We start from the raw sequence: 19,356 nt of genomic DNA, 5'->3' as shown, positions 1-19,356 counted from the left end.
CTCCAGGATCGCGCCCTGGGCCAAAGGCAGGCGCCAAACCGCTGCGCCACCCAGGGATCCCTCTTCCTTCAACTTTTCCTGATAATTTTCATTTTTAGTTTAACCCGTTTGAAAATTAAGCTGAATTAAAGTTCCCAGCCCACCTTGTTTGAGTAGAGAGTAATATAGGATTGAATTTTGCCTTTCTTCATGCTTTGGAGAAAAAAGTGAAGTATTATACACTTTATGATAGATATGATAACAGGAATCCAAAGGAAGAAAACCCCGGGGCAGAAGAGTTACTGCATTTGAAGAGCCACCGTATTACCTGCCCTGAAGAGTTCAGCACTGTTCATCTCTCACAGGACTTGAGATTTTAATTGATTATAACACCAAAATACATCAGTCTTTCTCTATTTATCTGAAACTCCAATCATGTTTAACTATTTGCGCTTCCCTCTATTTGTCTGCTTCTATGCCCCCCTATAGTTGCTCTCTCCCCCTGGAACAGGTCTTCTCACCCTCATGTCTGTATAGCCTGAAAGATTGGGCTCAGGTGTCACCTCTAAAGACTAACACCCTGATGTCTTCCTCCCTTGGTTTCCAAGGAGAAGTAATCCGTTTCACCTTTGAATCTCCTTAACACCTTTTCTTTACCTCTTTTATGGCACTTTCACTTTCTTTTTATTTATTTTATTTTTGGCACTTTCAGTTTCTACTGTGTATTAGTCATTACTGCTCTTCTGAGGCCTGCTTGATTACCGTGATGAGTTTGATTGCATTAAAATAGATCTTTAAAGGTAAACAGCTGCTTAACAAATGTCCTGCAGGAGTATGGTGTCCATATTAGATTATGACAATGGATGCTGCCTTCTGCTGAAGCTTAAGACCTAGGATAAAGATTCTGTGGTCACGAAGTTCCAGGAAATGTAGAATAAGGTTTTTTTGAGTTAGCTGACAATTGGATTACCCATCTCTGAGTTCCAGGGTTGACACTATGGTTTAAAAAATGGCTATGCTTGTATCCTTGGACTGACTGCTAGGACCCAGCCGTCCCTGTGGCTAAACAGAGCACATACATATATTTAGAGTCCACAGCTCACTTCCTTTGAACAGACTTTCCGTGGGGAAAAACAGGCAAGTTGTTTCCCAAAACTCCATGGGCTATTGACTATAATCACCCCTACGCTAAGGAGCCTTCCCTTTAACTTATTCTCCAATTTATCCTTCCTCTCCATAACTGATCTGTTACTCAGTTAAGAACTTGTTAGGAACTATGTTCCTTAAATAATGCACTAGGGAACCAGCTTCTCAATTCTGGATCTCATAATGTATTAGAGATTTATACCAATCCCTGGACCCTATTTGAGCTGAAGAGATTCAAGGGGGCCAATAGGAACTATGTTCCTTAAATAATGCACTAGGGAACCAGCTTCTCAATTCTGGATCTCATAATGTATTAGAGATTTATACCAATCCCTGGACCCTATTTGAGCTGAAGAGATTCAAGGGGGCTAATGGCATCATCTCACTCAGTTTCTTAAGAGAATTACTCTGTGAATCTAGACATACAGCCAACAAGTTTATACAGCTACACACACACACACACACACACAATGATACAAACCTTATCAGGGTAATTTGCATTGGTTAGCTGAAAATCAACTCTTAACATGCGGCTTAACTCTGTGACCTTAACTTTTGACAATCTCTTGTAATGATTCCCAAATCTGATTTCTATCATCCTCCTACCAACTATTAATAAACTTTTAGATTCCCATCCTTCTTTCCTCTGCTTTCTTCAGTATTTTATGTAATCTCATTGGAGTGTACATTTATCTGGTTGTAGGCCAGGAATTAATGAGACGATTCTAGAACTCAGCTGGAAACCTATAATTTGACCTGTACCTCTCAATTCTAAACAGCTAACTGACTGTATGGTATGCTTCAATTGTTAAGACCCTAGATCAAGGTAGAAAACTATGGAGCCTTGCTGTGGGCCCATTTTGAAAAGGACAAAGACGTAGCTTTGTTTTGACAATTAATCAGGGAGTAAACTTTGGTAGAATACACAAATTTTTCTGTTTGAAGATAGCCCTGAGTGGTATTCTTACTGCGCTTTCCTCATTTCCCCCACTTCACATGTGAGCAAGGAAATCTCAAATACAAAGAAGGACTGAGTGTTAGCCGGACATGAATTTATTGGGTGGCATTACTTGCATACTGCCTCTTTTTGTGACATCATCAACAAATTATTATTACTACTGGCTTGAGGATAAACATGATAGACTCCAAAAGTTAGATGTTCATTTAAAAGTCCTTATCTCAGGAGGGGAGATGAATGAGGGGATGGGGAAACTGGGTGATGGGCATTAAGGAGGGCACTGATGTAATGAGCACTGGGTGTTATATGCAACTGATGAATCAATAAATTCTACCCATGAAACTGGATGGGGGGGTGTTACTTCTGAATCTCTAATTTTACAGATGGAGAAACACACAAAGATAGAATTGTTTTGTGGGAGATGTAGGCAAGACCTTTTAAAAATAGGTAGAAAGTAAATGCTTTCTCCTTCTAGAGACAAATTAGAGGTTGAATTTTAGCTCTGCCACTGTAAATTTTAGCTGTGTGAATGGGGGGACATTACTTAGCCTCTAGAAGCCTCAGTTTCCTTATCTGTTAAATAGTAGGAGACTAAAAAAGATAAAAGTATGTAAACTACCTAAAACAATAAATGGTACACAATAAAATAGTGTTGTTAAAATTTTTGTTAATGTCAGTAAGGAAGTTTTAATGATTGCTAACTGGTTTTGCATGCCTTCTCTTTTTGTAATACAGAATTTTTTTCTTCCATGGGAATATAGAACAAACATGGGTTTCTAGAAAAAGGTCCAAGGAGAGCCTGAAAGCAAGAGTTAGTGAAAGAAAGAGAGTCCACCCAAAATTGGGGAGCAAAAATGATCGATATATTCTCTAGAAAATTGAGACTAGGAACCTAAAGAGAAGATCATTCATTTATCCCATTGAACACCTTTATCAGGCACTGTGCTATATCCACTGGGGATGTAGAGATATGTCTTATAGCCCCTAGAGAAAATCACAAAATAATGAGGGAAAAGAATCTATAATCAGTGAAATTCTAATACACTATGTATAAATGTAATAGAGACATGAACAAAATCTTTTACGTCACAGAAAAAATAGGCCTTCCTTGAATAATGAGTATGGACATATAGAAAAGATGAAGCAGTTGGAGAAGAGTTTATTGAGAACTTAGCCTACACTAAAAAATACTGAGTGAAAAGCAGATAATCTAGATTTGTCCTTGAGCCTGTGGCAAAGTGCCCACGTGAGATGTTGACAGAAGAAAACAGGCTAGTGAGTATCAAAGAAAGGGTAAAATTTATGATGTACTTGCTATATGGCTGGCACTGGAAAGCTTTCAAATATATAATCTTAAATTGCATTTTATGTATCACATTGCTGTACTGTGTGATTGCCTACCTATGTTTAATTTCTTCATAAGAGCTCTGAAACCTATAATAAATAGTTATAGGAAGTGACTGAGTTAATGGGTAATCAATAGCTGTGAAGAGAGGGGGCAAGAAATAGTGAAAACTGTATATCTTAGGCCAGTGATTCTCAATGAGGTCCCTGGACCCAGCAGTGCCAGCATCACCTATGAACTTATTAGAAATGCAGATTACTGGCCCTGCCTGCCCCAGACCTGCAGGTAAAACTAGCAATCTGTGTTCTAAGAAGTCCTCCAGATGTTATTGATAACCTGCTTAATACCAGGGTTCAGCAAACTACAGCCCGTGGGCTCAGTATGGTCCGTAATCTGTTTTTTGCAAATAAAATTATATTGAAACACAATCATACTTATTTATTATTATTTGTGGCTGCTTTTATGCTACAGTGGCTTTTATACTCAAGGTCGAGTAGTTATAAAGCCAAAAGTATTTATTTGCTAATTGATCTGTTGCAGAAAACATTTACTGGCTCCTCCTTTAGGCCTGTAAGCACTAGATAGATGTCTAAACTCTGAATGTATAAGTAAATGTTTCTTAGTTGAACTGAAGACCATGAATAAAAAAGAGGAAATTTCCCATGGCTTTAAAATTCTTAATCTGTTATCTTTCCCTTTTAGTCAAGGATCCTATCTAAATGGGCCTTTTAGTTCAAATCTTCTGACAATCCCGAAGCAAAGGTCATCTTCTGTATCCCTAACTCACCATATAGGTCTAAGAAGAGCTGGTAAGAAATCATTCTTTATGATTTAAATGTGGGAGATCTCAAAGTATATAATAGTGCAAAATATTTTCATTATACAGTTAGAGGTAACTTTGAATACCATTTTACGTGTTGTAAATTAATATGACTAAGCAATTTGGATTGGCTATTAGTTGACCATTTGCTCATTCATTCAATAACAGTTTTTGAACATTCACTCTGCACCTGGTACTTTGTTAGGCACTAGGGATTCAGGGATAAAATATAGAGCTACTTAACCTCAAGAGTTGCAGATCCAGATTCATATATCCAAAACAAGGGAAAATTCTTTGGAAAGGGTATTCTTTTGCAGTGTGGCAATTATAAAGGAAAAAAAAAATCTTAATATGAGAGTGGAAGAAACCTGACTGACTCTATCCTAGTAAGTCTTTCTAATAGAATTTTTCCCATTTATTTATTTAAGGTATAATTGATATATAACAGTATATTAGTTTCATGTGTACAAACATGATTTGATATTTGCATATATTACAAAATGATCAGTACAGTAAGTCTAGTTTACATCTGTCACCATACATAGTCACAATTTTTTCCTGTGATAACTTTTAACATCTGTTCTATTAGCACTTTTCAAATATATAATCCAGTATTAACAACTGTAGTCGTCATCCCCATCGTTTGTTCCTTTACCCATTTCACCCACCCTCACTAATTAAGGAATTTTCTTTAACTCAAAAGATTATAGAACACTTCAAAAAGTTTTAGACGACAGATGCAGGTGCAACATAAGCAATAACAGAACAACACTGATACCTACTTTTAAAGTACATTATGGGGATGCCTGGGTGGCTCAGCGGTTGAGTGGCTGCCTTCAGCCCAGGGTGTGATCCCGGAGTCCCAGGATTGAGTCCCACATAAGGCTCCCTGCATGGAGCCTGCTTCTCCCTCTGCCTATGTCTCTGCCCCTCTCTCTCTCTGTCGCTCGTGAATAAATAAAATATTTAAAAATAAATAAAGTACATTATGTCTGATATTATGGGCAATGGAATATACAATTACAGAATTCTTTTATATACAATGTTTGGCATACAATAGAAAAACAATAAAACATGTGAAGAGGCAGGACCATGTTATTGACAGGCAAGAAAAGCCAACACTAAAGGGAGATCTACCTATGATATTGATGTTGAATTTAACAGAAACTTTAAAATAATAATGTTTAAAAGAAAGAAAAAAAAGGGGAAGGAAAGGTGGACAAAAATGGATGGATAATTTTAACAGAACTGGAGCACACAGAAAAGAACCCATGGACAGTGTAGAACTGGGAAATGTGGTTGATTACATTAAAAGGCTTATAGAATGGTTTAAGAACAGATTAGACACAACAGAAAATAAGAGTAGTGAACTTGAAGAAAAATAGAAAATATCCAAACTGAAACACCGGGGAAAAATATATATAGATAACAGAATACCTGTGGCTTCTGGTTCTGCACGTTAAGGAGCCTAGAAGCTGCCATTCTGTCCTAACAAGTAAAAAAGCTGAACAGACTTAAAAAAAAAAAAAAAACTATTCTAGGATCTGTAAGAGAGATAGGACACAGGGCAGCTGGTCCCTCCAAAATTGGAGAAGCAAGCAAATACAGAAAGTAATGACTTCTTGGAGAAGAGAAGGGGAAACTTAGGACCAGTGCCTGGAACCAATGCTGGGGTCGGGAAGCCTGAACTGTAATTGGCAACTTGCTGGAGGGTAACTCTGAGTGTTAAAAACTCCCGAGAGACCCAATCATAAGGAGCTCCCACAATTTTATGGGATTCATCTTTAAGAGCTTGACCAGATTCTCTCAGAAATCATAGAGAACATGCTTCTATCAGGAGGAAGGGAAAAGGAACCATTTTTAAAGACACCAGAGCCCTTTCCTCTTCTTAACAGGGCTGCCTTCAGAGGAAACTAGGTAGCCGAGAATTTATCAGAGCCCAGCTAAACTGGGGGAAGGGAAATACTCAGCTTCAGTCTGCTCTAGTCATTCTCCCACCAAAGCAAGAGGGAAAACTAAAAAAACTAAAAGCAAACTAAGGGTTCTAATGGATTAAGTAGACAATATGCAAGAATGGATGGGTAATGTAAGTAGTGAGGTGGTAATCCTAAAATAACAAAACAAAAATGAGTGCTCACAATCAAAAGCACTTTAATAGAAATAAAGAATGCCTTTAATGGAGCTCCCCTCCAGCTAGGGAAAGAATCTCTGAGCTTTAGGATATGTCAACAGAAATCTTCAAAACTGGAAAAACAAAGAAACAGAGACTGAGAAAACAGAACAGAATATCCAAGGATTGTGGGCAACTGCAAAAGAAATACCAGAAAAAGAAAGCAAGAAAGAAGACATATTTGAAACAGTAGTGACTGAGGATTTTCTCAAATAAGGTGTTAAACACCAAACCATAGATCCAGAAAATTTTCAAATTACAGAAAACCAAAGATAAAAAATCCTTAAAAAAGCCAAAGGTGGGAAAAATAACTTAACTATAGAGGAACAAAAAGAATAATTACATCAAACTTATCTTCATAAACCATTCAAGTAGAGTGATGGGGGAGAATCAACACTCGCCTAGAAATCTGTAACTTTTGAAATTCTTAAAGTGAAGGAGAAAAAAAGCCTTTCTTGGACAAACAAAAATTGAGGGAACTTATTGCCAGTAGATGTGCCAGACAAGAAATGTTAAAAGAAGTTCTTTAAAGAGAAGAAAAGTACTACAGGTTAGTAACTCAGATCTCCATAAAGAAGGGAAGAGCAGGGACGCCTGGGTGGCTCATTGGTTGAGCATCTATCTGCCTTCGGCTCAAGGCGTGATCCCGGTGTCCTAGGATTGAGTCCCACGTTGGGTTTCCTGCATGTAGCCTGATTCTCCCTCTGCCTCTGTCTCTCATGAATAAATAAATAAATAATCTTAAAAAAAAAAAAAAGAAGGGAAGAGCATTGAAGAAGGAATAAGTAAAGATAAAATTAAAAGCTGTTATTTTTCTTTATTTGATCTAAGTAACAATTTAGAATAATGATAGCAAAAATGTATTCAATTCTACATGCTTATATATATATATATCTTATGTATATATTTGCATTTATATATCTTTATATAAATGAAATGAATGACAGTAATGATATAAGACCAGAGGAATTAGGATTATTTTATTATATAAGGTACTCATTATTACAAGGTTTCTGTGAAGTAGTGTAGTGTTATTTGAAAGTGAACTTGGGTTAGTTGTAAATGTATATTACAAACTCTAGGGCAACCACTAAAAATAGTTGAAAAAGAAGTATAACTAATATTCTAAGAAAAGACAGAAAGTGGAATCATATAAAATGCTCAATTAAAACCACAAAGGCAGAAGAGTAAGAGAGATAAATAAGAACAAAGAACAAGGGCAAAAATAGAAAACAATAATTGGCATAATAGGTATTATTAATCCAACTGTATCAGGAATCACTTTGAACATCGGGTGTCTAAATGCACCAATCAAAGACATACATTGTGGGATGCCTGGGTGATGCAGTCTGTTGAGTGTCCAACTCTTGATTTCAGCTCAGGTTATGATCCCAGAGTAGTGAGATCAAGCCCTGCATCCGGGCTCCGTGCTGGGTGTGAGCCTGCTTAAGATTCTCTCCCTCTGCCCTCTACTCACTCTGCTTGCTCTTGCTCCCTTCCCCTCTCTCTCTCTGTCCCTCTTTAAAAAAAATGAAAATAAATCTTTAAAAAATAAATAATTTTAAAAAACGAAGACATATATTTTTAGAGTAGATCAAAAGCTATATATTGACCTAACTATATATTGTCTAAGAAACCCACTTTCTATATAAAGACACATAAAGATTAAAAGTAAATGAATGGAGGAAAGTACACCATGCTAACTCTAATCAAAAGAAAGCAAGTATAGCTATATTAATTTCAGCCTATGCAGACTCCTAAGCAAGGAAAGTTATCAGAAAAAAGAAGGGTAATACAGAACGGAAAATATAATAGTCCTTAACATAGATAATCCGAAGCAACAGAACATTTAAGAGACATATTGGACCCAACTAATGGTTGTAATGTGTGTATAAATGAAGTTCCAAAAGGGGAGGAGAGAGACAATAGGGCAGAATAATTTTCCAAAATAATAGGGGAATTAACAAATTCCTGAAACTCTGTGAACCCCAAGAAGATAAAGAAAATCATAGCTAGGGATTTCCGCCAAACTCCTGAATTATAACGCAAGAAAAATCTCAACCAGATTAAAAAAGGCTATTTTCCAGGAAACAACAGTAATATTGATAGTAACTCTGCAACAGCAAGTATGAACTCAGAGACAATAGAATGACATATTTAAAGTATTGAAAAAACAAAAAAAAAAATGCCAACCTGGAATTATTTATCCAATGAAAATATCTTTTTTTAAAAGATTTTATTCATTTATTCATGAGAGACACACAGAGAGAGAGGCAGAGACACAGGAGAGGGAGAAGCAGGCTCCCTGTAGGGAGCCCAATGCGGGACTCGATCTTGGGTCTCAGGATCAGGCCCTGGGCTGAAGGCAGGTGCTAAACCACTGAGCCACCCAGGCTGCCCAATGAAAATATCTTTTAACAATTAAAGGGAAATAATATTTTTTCATATAGATGAAAGCTAAGAGAATTTATTGTTAGTAGACCTGCACTAAGATTCAGAGAAGGAAGTAGCTTAGATAGGAGGAAAATGATCTGGATTAAAGTGTAGACAGGCAGAAATGAATGAAAAGCACTAGTAAGCTTAAATATGCAGGTGAATATTAGTTTAAAAACACAATAATAACTTTCTCGTAGCATGTATAATATATGAAGGAGTTAAATATATGGTAAATAGCGTATAAGGGTTAGGAAGGGGCAAATAGATTTAAGCTTGTACTAACAATGATTGAAAAGTAGTAAAAAGTATAAATTTGAAAGTCACACTTCAAAGATATACATTATAGTATCCAGAGTGACAATTAAAAGAATAAAAGTATAAGAAAAAAATGAATATGGGAGATAACATTGGCATGATTAAAAAAAAAAAAAAAAACTTGAATAAGCCAAAAGAATCCAAAACAAGATTAAAGACAAAAAAAAGGGAGCAACTAAAAAAAGAAATAGCAAGATAGATTGAACACTATATTACATTAAACATACACTTTGTGGGAGATGGGGCGCAGAGGCAAGGATCTGCTAGAGTTCTCATATTTTTAAAACATCCAGTTTTCAACAAAAAATTGAAAATACACTCCAGTTAAAAGACAAAGATTGTCAAGCAGTTAATAACACAAGACTCAAGCATATGCATCTTTACAAGATGCACACTCTAAATACACAATTGCAGGTAGGTTTGGTCTCTCAGCTATAATATACATGAGCCAAAAATCGATAGAATTAAAGAGAGAAATAGACAAATCCGTAGTCCTATTTGGAGATTTTTACGTCCAAACTGACTTGACCTAACTGGCTGCAAAACACTACATTCAGCTGTCACAGGATGAATATATTTTCCAAGATTACTCACAAGATGGAGAACAGTAGACCATTGGCTGGACTGTGAAACAAGTCTCCATGAGTTTCAAAGTGTTGAAATCCTATATAGAGATTGACCTTCAGGAATGGCAGAGAAATCTCTGCTCTCCATAAACTCACTTTCCTCTAAAACAACAAAAACAGGGCAACAAAGTAAACTCAGCCATTTCAGAATATTGGGAATTAATAAAAACCCGAGGGGGAAAAAAAAAAACAGAACAAGAGAGACTGCCAAACCTGGGTAAGACTATGGGTCTTGTGATGTTTTCTTTGGGGACTCTCCATCAGTGGCACTTTTGCTCAAAGCAGGTAGCATTGCTACCACCAGGGAGATCTGACCTCTTCTTGAACTCCACTGAGTACTAGCAATCTGTCCCAATCTGAAGCTCCTTGGGAAATCTCTGTTCCCAGGTATTGTGGGTATTTGATTGGACTCAGAGCTCAGCTCTCTAAAAAAACAAACAAGAACCAAACCTTATGCCAGGCAACATTGTGAACCCCTAAGGCTGGGACTTCAATTGCTGCAAACGAGCTGTCTGGGAATTTACAAGGAAATCCTGGATACTAGATGACCACAGGGAACTTGAGAACGTCTGACAGATTCCTGGGGTTCTGGAGGCCGAGCACATATGCCAGGCTGTGTATCTGCCCAGGCCAGATCTGGGAAAGGAGAAGGCTCCGGTCATTTGCCTGGAGCTGACCTAGAGGCCTCTTATAAGCAGGATGTGAAATCCAAGGCTCTTTCATAAACTGAAGTTTGAAGATGTATCTTTACAGATTCCCTTCTACAGATGACATATAGACGAGACATTTTTTTTTTTTAAGATTTTATTTATTTATAGACACAGAGAGAGAGAGGCAGAGACACAGGCAGAGGGAGAAGCCAGCTCCATGCAGGGAGCCCGATGTGGGACTCGATCCCGGGTCTCCAGGATCACACTCCAGGCTGCAGGCGGCGCCAAACCGCTGCGCCACCAGGGCTGCCCTAGGCGAGACATTTAAAGAAATCTTCTGACTCATCATTGGTTGACCACAAAGTTATACTGACCTGTGGGTGACTTACAGAAGTCAAGCTTAAAAAATAAATCAAGAACTTAAAGGAGAAGAAGGAAAAAAAAAAAAAAAAGCCAGCAAAGAACTCACTGGCTATATGTGTCAGAGAAAACAGAATCTACATAATTAGTCCGGGAAAGTCATTCAACAGCCAGAAACAAGAAACCAGACTCAAATCAGCAACATAACAAGCCTTGGGTGTGGGAGGGATCTGATGCCAGAATTGTTAAAAATATATTATATAAAATGTCCAGTTTTCAACCAAAAAATATGAAACATGCAAAGAAACAAATTTTTGCCAACAGAAAATTTCCCTAATTGGGCTTAGATTTGGACTTAATAGGTAATAACTTAAATCTGTTATTATAAATATGTTTAAAGTACTAGTGGAAACCATATCTAAAATTTTTTTTTAAGATTTGATTTATTTTGAGAGACAGAGCACAAGTGAGGAGGAGGGGCAGAGGGAGAGGGAGAAGCAGACTCCCTGCTGAGCAGGGATCCCTACCCAGGGCTTGATCCTAGGACCCCAAGATCATGACCTAAGCCAAAGGCAGATGTTTATCCTGCTAAGCCACCCAGGCACCCCTATCTACAGTATTTAAGAAGAATTATGACAACAGTGTCTCATCAAAGAGAGAATATAGAGAACTAGAAATTATAAAATGAAGCTATAAAATAATTTTAATAGTTATAAAATAATTTCCACCTCTACTTAATATTAGATTGGAGGTTCTAGACATAGCATTTGGGTAAGAAGGAATAAAAGGAACAAGTAAAACTATATTTGCAGATGACATCATGTAGAAATTCATTAAAATCTGAAGAAATTCATTAAAATCTATTATAAACCAATAAGGAAACTTATCAGTATGGTAGGATACAGGATCTCAATGCAAAAATAAATTGTATTTCTATACACTATCCATGAATATGCAAACTGAAATTAAGAAAATAATTCCATGGACAGTTATTAGTAAAAAAAATGAAATACTTGGAATAGATTTAACAAAAGAGCGTAAGACTTGTACACTGAAAACTATAAAACATTGTTGAGAGAAATTAAGGGTCTAAATAAATATAAAAATACCCTGTGTTTGTGGATCAGAAAATGTAATATTGTTAAGATGGCAATACTCTCCACATTGTTCTAGATTTCATGCTATCTTTATCATGTTCTGAGCTTGTTTCTTTGCAGAAATTGACAAGCTTATCATAAAATTCATATGGAGGGGCACCTGGGTGGCTCAGTCAGTTAAGCATCTGTTTTCAGCTCAGATCATGATCTCAGGGTCCTGGGATGGAGCCCTGTGTGGGGCTCCTTGCTCAGGAGGTAGTTTGCTTCCCTCCCTCTCTCTCCCTCTACCCCTCCCCCCCAACTTGTGCTCATGCGCTCGCGCTCTCTCTCTTTCTCTCTCTCTCTCTAATAAATAAAATCTTAAAAAATAATTCAAGTGGAAATTCAGGGCACCCAGAAGAGCTAAAACAATTTTTAATAAAAAAGGAGAAATTGGAGGACTCTCACTTTCAAGTTTAAAACTTATTACCAAGCTATAGTAATCGAGATTGATACTGGCATCTTCTGGGGACGGCATCCATAGGTGTTCAGAATGGTTCAGCGTTTGACATGCTGTCGTAGGCTGTCCTACAGCCTCTAACAAAATTAGGCTGTCCGGAACCCCTGGTAATAGAATTGTTTACCTTTATACCAAGAAGGTTGGGAAAGCACCAATGTCTTCATGTGGCAGGTGCCCAGGCCAACTTTGAGGAGTTCTTGCTGTGAGGCCTAAAGTTCCTTATGAGATTGTCTAAAATGAAAAAACACATCAGCAGGGCCTATGGTGGTTCCATGTGTGCTAAGTGTGTTCGTGACAGGATCAAGCGTGCTTTCCTTATTGAGGAGCAGAAAATCGTTGTGCAAGTGTTGAAGGCACAAGCACAGAGTCAGAAAGCTAACTTTAAATAATGAAACTTTTTTGAGTAATAAAAAAGTCAAAAGAAAAAAAAGATTGATACTGACAAAAGGATATTCCGTCTCAATGGGATAGAATTAAAAGTCTAGAAACAAATCCTTATGAGGTCAACTGATTTTCAACAGGGGTGCCAAGATGATTCAGTGGGGGAAAGAACCAGTGTTTTTAACAAATGGTGCTGAGACAACTGGATATACGTAGGAAAAAGAAAGAATTTGGAATCCTACCTGTTATTCATAATTAAAAATTAACACAAATGCATCATAGACTCAACTGTAAGAATTAAAACTGGTAGAAGAAAACAGAAAATGTTTGTGACTTTGGGTATTGAATACAGTGTTCTGATATGTGATACCAAAAGCACAGTTCATGAATGAGAAAACCTGATCATTGGAATTCATTAAAATTAAAAACATTTGTATTTTTACAGACACCTAAAGAAAGTCAAAACACAGGTTGGGAGAAAATATTTACAAATCATATATTTGATAGTGGTCTTGTATCCAGAATATACAAAGATGTCCTACAACTCAGTAATAAAAAGACAAATGACCTCATTAAAAAATGAGCAGGAGATCTGAATAGATCTTTCTCCAGAGAAGATATACCAGTGGCCCATACCACATGAAAAGATATTCAATATCATTAATCATTAGGGAAATGCAAATCAAAACCACACTAACTCAAGACTTCATACCCACTGTGAGCTCTGTAATTTTAAAGACAGACAAGAACAAGTGGTAAAAAATGTTCAGAAGTGGGAACACGATGCATCGATGGGAAAGTGAAATGCTACAGCCACTTTGGAAGACAATTTGATAGTTCAGTACTTGAGCAGAGAAATAAAATTGTGCTATATTCATGCATACAATTTTATATGGCATTGAAAATCAGAGAACTTCAATCTTATGCAACTGCCTGGAAATATCTTTTTAAAATGTAAGCAAAGCATAGAAGCATTTATATTTACTGTCTAATTCTGTTTACAAAGTTAAAAAAAAAGCAAAACTAATCTCAATTGTTAAAAAAATATGTACTCACATGGCATCAATATAGTGAAAGGGAAGAAAAGCAATACCATGCAAGTCAAAATAATGATTTCCTTTAATGAGAGGAAGTAGAGTTAGAAGACGGGTTTCTGATCTCTGTCTTAGCTTGAGTGGTGAGTGTTCCTATTGTTCCATTTTCTGTATGTGTGTTATATTTCACACTAAGAAAGGTTTAAAATAAAAACGGTGAATCTGTATTATAGAAAGCATTTTTTAAGGGTTGCTAGGTTTTTCTGTTATGTCAACTTTCTAGCCTAAGATTATGTTCCCGTTCTTCTTCTTAGCCTGTCTGTCAGGATATTGGACACTCACTAGTATAATTAGAGAAAAGGGGGCTAGAAATTGGAACCTTAGTTTCCAGTTAGTAACTAATCATTATGACAGGAAAGACTCTTCTTGTGTCTTTTCTTGTCCTCAGTTTCCTCTTCTAAAACATTAAATTGGTTGACCAGATTTTTTAAAATCCCATTCAGCTCTAACACTGTATGAAAGTATAGGAGCCTCGAAATAAGTCAATCTGATAGAACAGTAGTGGCAGCTCTAGAGAAGGAGTATGATCTCACAGTGTTAATTAAATCAAGTTTTTAGACTTTTTTTGTAGGTTTTTTTTTAACCCCACATGTGAAATGAAAATATTACTTGCAAAGTTATTAAGATAACACATTGTATTAAATAAAATAGCACCTTGTTAGCATTTCCGGACAACTAATATGATGTGTGTGTATGTATTTACAGAGAGAGCTAGAGTTGGAGGGATGGGTTTATTTTAAAGAATTGGTTTGCAAGATTGTGAGAGTTGGCAGGTTTGAGATTTGAAGGGCAGGCTGTCCAGCTAGAAGTACCAGCAGGAGTTGATACCGTAGTGCTGCATCTGAAGGCAGTCTGGAGGCAAAATTCCTTCTTCTTTGGAGGACCTCAATCTTTCCTTATAAAGCCTTCAACCAATTGGATGAGACCCACACACATTAGGGAGGATCATCCGCTATACTCAGTTTACTGATTTGAATGTTAATCACCTCTGAAAAATACTTTCCCAGCCACTTCTAGCCTGGTGTTGACCAAACAGCTGGACACCATAGATAGCCTAGCCCAACTGACACGTAAAATTAACCGTCACACAGATCTGTAAGTGTTTATACCACTAAGCCTGAAAAAATCCTAGCTCCTTGATAACTGTGTCTGCTTTCCCCTCTGATTCACATTTTACTTGGATCTTTATTTCCAAATAAAGTTTTAAATCTGCCTACCTTTCTCCAGATATACCCATTCCACCTTAGTTCAGGGCACTCAGTGAAGATTTTTGGAGCAAATCAATAGCATTAGAGATGTATTTCTAAAGCACTCTGGCTTTTTTTTTTTTTTTAATTTTAGTGCTTAGCACTTGTTTGTATTCTCCACTAATCTCTAGGTTTGTTGAGTTGCAGGGATGGTATCTTTTTCTCCATTGTGAAACCCAGCACATTTTCCACCATATAGTGGGCTCTCAAGTATTTGTTAAATGAATGAATGAACTGGACATACTTGGATATATTTTGAAAAGGGATCAGCTGTCGTGTTAACATAATTTTTCATTGCTCAACTTGCTAATTGCTGTTAAGAACTTTGGTTCTTCAGTAAAATTTGGTAGCAATACTTTGTTCATGTGGATAATAAGCTGATAGGGATATAAAATATGAAAGATAAAGACCAATGTGACTTAAAAAAATGTGTGCCACACTTTGTACATTTTAGGTACACTTTTTAATATCTGTGCCATCCTGCAACAAGGTATTTATTTCACATTCACTGATGATGGCAGATATGGTCTATATTCTGCTTTAAGCATATTTCTGCCTATAATGTCTTGAAGATAGCTCTACCTGGAAATCTGTTTTATCATTTAATTGTAAATGCTTTTTTTAAGGAAGGAAAATGTTCCTTATAAATACACACAGACATTAAACACCTATCCATGCATACATACTTATTTATCGATCTCTTTCCTCTCTTTTAATTTTTTAAGGTGCTTTTCCCAGCCTGAGCCCTGTGAATTCTCCAAGCCATGGACCAGTGTCTGCTGGCTCTCTAACCAATCAATCACCTATAGAATTTCCTGACACTGCCAATTTTCTTGCTAAGCCAGGTGTTATTTTACACAGATCTCTGGGCAGTGCACCCAATTCACCAGATATTTACCAGCAACTTAGAAATTCAGATAGCAGTTTATGTAACAGGTAAGTTTCCCAAATGTTCATTATTTCTATTTCAAAATATAGGTTATTTTAATAAAGTATTACTAGTTTTCTATTATAACTAGTTGATGTGTTAAAACTTTTATCTTCTTTACTGAGTAGTTTTTATTCTTAATACACTTTTTCTCATTTTAGTGCAAGTATTTGTTTTCCAATTAAGTGATTGCTATCTGAGGTGATATATAGTGGTATTCCATCTCAAGATACCAGTAAATTATGAGAATTATTTTGGTATATTGTACCTTAGTACCCAGTTCATATGGTGTTTGTCTTTATTTCTCCATTTTTTATCAGTAATAAGTGTTTACCAGACCTTAGGGTTGACTTTCAAAATATGTTATTTTCTTCAGGGACATAGGATGCCTTCCAAGATAAAGCCTACTTATTAAGTTTATAGAGAGATTGGAATTGTACGTTGTTTTGCTGTTAGGATCTTTAAAAATTAAGCAGATTTTCTATTTGTGTTTAGGGAAAAATTTGTTTGCCTAATTTATAAAGGTATATTTATCTGTTTTATTCTATAAGCTGTGGACATCAAATATTGAAATATGTTTCAACATCTGAATCTGAGTCTGGTACAGACTGCCACAATGGGAAGTCAGGTGAGATTGCAAAAGTCATGTGTGTTTGAATTTCGGAGCAATTTCTTACATTGTTTTAGAAATAAATAAATGAGTGATTTTGACTTCAGTTTATCTATCTTTAAAATGAAGATGTAATGTTTTATATACTTAGGAAATAAGTAGAGGAGTTACTAGGAACAAGTTAAAAATAACATGATAAAAGTGTTTTGAAGACTAAAATGTGCTGCACAAATGAATGTGGTCTTTTCAGGTTATGGCTAGGGTTCATAAACAGTGAAATTAATTATGTTAATGTTGAACTATCTAAGCCCAAAAGGGTTTGCATACATTTTTTATGGCATAGAAAGAAGTTGTTTTAAAATTTAATTTGTTATACCATTCTGAAACATTTAATATCCTCAAACAAGAAATATTATTGGTAATAAAATTATGGTTATTTTAGAACCTTAAAAAATGGATGACCCTGGCATATAGTGATAGTTAACTAGGTGACTCAGACCATCATTCCCCCCTGAAAGTAGCTAGAAAAGCCAGACAAGTTGTTAGCAATCAAAATGTGCTTAAAACCATTGAAAACTAACAAGTTCCTCAGAATTACCAGTATGAGATCTGGAGGAGGATAGAAATTCACAAAAATGAGCCTGGAGTTTGGGGCTATCAGAACGGTATTTGCTCCTTCCGGAGAGGCCAGTGACTAATAAAATGAGCAGTCTTTTTGGTAGTTCTGTGGAATTAGGGAGACAGAGATTAGAGTTGAAGACTTACCAGAGTAGGGATAACTTGGTAAACTCTGTAGCACTGCACCCTATGAATAAAGGTAAACCAGAAATAAATAGTTCCCACAGGGGTTTTACATGCTATAAAAGTCACCCTTTTATTTTTTTAATTGAAGTTTGATTTGCCAGCATATAACACCCAGTGCTCATCCCATCAAGTGCCCTCCTCAGTGCCCATCGCCCAGTTACCCCATCTTCCCGCCCTCCTTCCCTTCTGCAACCCTTTGTTTGTTTCCCAGAGTTAAGAGTTTTCTCATGGTTTGTCTCCCTCTTTAATTTTTCCCATTCAGTTCCCTCTTTTCCCTTATAACCCTTTCACTATTTCTTATATTATATGAGTGAAACCATATGATAATTGTCCTTCTCTGATTGACTTACTTCACTCCTCATAATACCCTCCAGTTCCGTCCATGTGAAGCAAATGGTGGGTATTTATCCTTTCTGATGGCTGAGGAATATTCCAATGTATATATATCACATCTTCTTTATCCATTCATCTCTAGAAAACAGTGTGGAGTTTCCTCAAAGAGTTAAAAATAGAGTTACCCTACGACCCAGCAATTGCACTACTGGGGTATTTACCCCAAAGATACAGATGTAGTGAAACGCCAGGACACCTGTACCCCAATGTTTATAGCAGCAGTGCCCACAATTGCCAAATTGTGGAAGGAGCTGTGATGTCCTTCGACAAAAGTCACCCTTTTAAAATGTACAATTCAGTAGGTTTTGGTTCTTACATTATATAAAACACACACTTGCGCACGTGCACACGCGCGCACACACACACACACACACTCACAAAAGACCAGTCCTTCACAAACTCTTCCAAAAAGTAGAATAGGAGGGAAAACTTCCCAACTCCTTCTGTAGGACTAATATTATCCTGATGTCATAACATTCAAAGGCATCCAAGAAGACTATAGACCAATATGTGTATAGACACAGCAATCCTTAACAAAATAATATTAAACTGAATCCAGCAACACAGGAAATGGTCACACCGTGAGCAAGCAGTATTTATCCCAGGAATGCAAGAGTAGTTTAACATTTGAAAATCAATCAATGTAATACACTACATTAATAGAACAAAGGGGGAGAAAAACACATGATAATCTAAATAGGTGCAGAAAAATCATTTGATAAAATATGATACTCTTTCATGATATAAAGATTCAGGAGAGTTATAGCAAGGAAGTTCTTCAATATGAATAAAGGGCCTCTTTGAAAAATACACACATAAACATCATTCTTAATAGAAGAAGACTGATGCTTTCTCCCTAGGATCAAGAACAAGAGGGATGCCTGGCTCAGTAGTGGATGCCTTCATCTCAGGGCGTGATCCTGGGTTCCCAGGATCAAGTCCCACATCGGGCTTCCTGCATGGAGCCTGCTTCTCCCTCTGCCTATGTCTTTGCCTTTCTCTCTTTGTCTCTCATGAATACATAAGTAAAATTGTAAAAAAATAAAATAAAATAAAATAAAATAAAATAAAATAAAATAAAGATTTTTTTATTTCAGCACTTGTAATCAACATGGTACTGGTGATTCTCACCAGGAAAATTAGAAAGAAAAAGAAGTAAAGGCATCCTGAATAAAAATAAAGAAATGAAACTGTCCCATATTCATAGATCATATGAACCTTTGTGTAGGAAATCCCAAAGAATACATATACACCCACTACAACCAATAAAACAGTTTAACAGAGACAAGATGCAAGATCAGTGACAAAGTTAACTATTTCTGTATACTAGCAATGAACCATCATAAATTGAAATTAACATTTCCATTCATAATAGTATTAATAAGAATGATGTAGTTAGAATAAACTTAACAAAAGAAGAGGAAGATTTATAAACTGAAAACTACAAAACACTGTTGATAGAAATTAGAGAAAATCTAAATAAATCGAGAGGCACTTC

General features: G+C 36.4%; 1 protein-coding gene and 1 pseudogene across 1 annotated transcript in view; both read left to right on the top strand.

Annotated features, from left to right (window-relative positions):
* The window catches only part of PDE3B (phosphodiesterase 3B), a gene marked incomplete at its 5' end in the record, with an annotated part of 164,528 nt that overhangs the window by 112,223 nt on the left and 32,949 nt on the right, over positions 1-19,356 (top strand). The window contains 3 exon segments of the mRNA XM_041730463.1: positions 4,131-4,237; positions 15,849-16,059; positions 16,603-16,679. Coding sequence (XP_041586397.1) covers positions 4,131-4,237; positions 15,849-16,059; positions 16,603-16,679 — 395 coding nt within the window.
* On the top strand, positions 12,286-13,230 carry LOC121476441 (annotated as a pseudogene).

This window comes from Vulpes lagopus, chromosome 15 (assembly GCF_018345385.1).
Source record: "Vulpes lagopus strain Blue_001 chromosome 15, ASM1834538v1, whole genome shotgun sequence".
NCBI lineage: Eukaryota > Metazoa > Chordata > Mammalia > Carnivora > Canidae > Vulpes > Vulpes lagopus.
The sequence above is the reverse complement of the archived record's forward strand: the minus strand, read 5'-3'. Positions and strand labels throughout refer to the sequence as shown.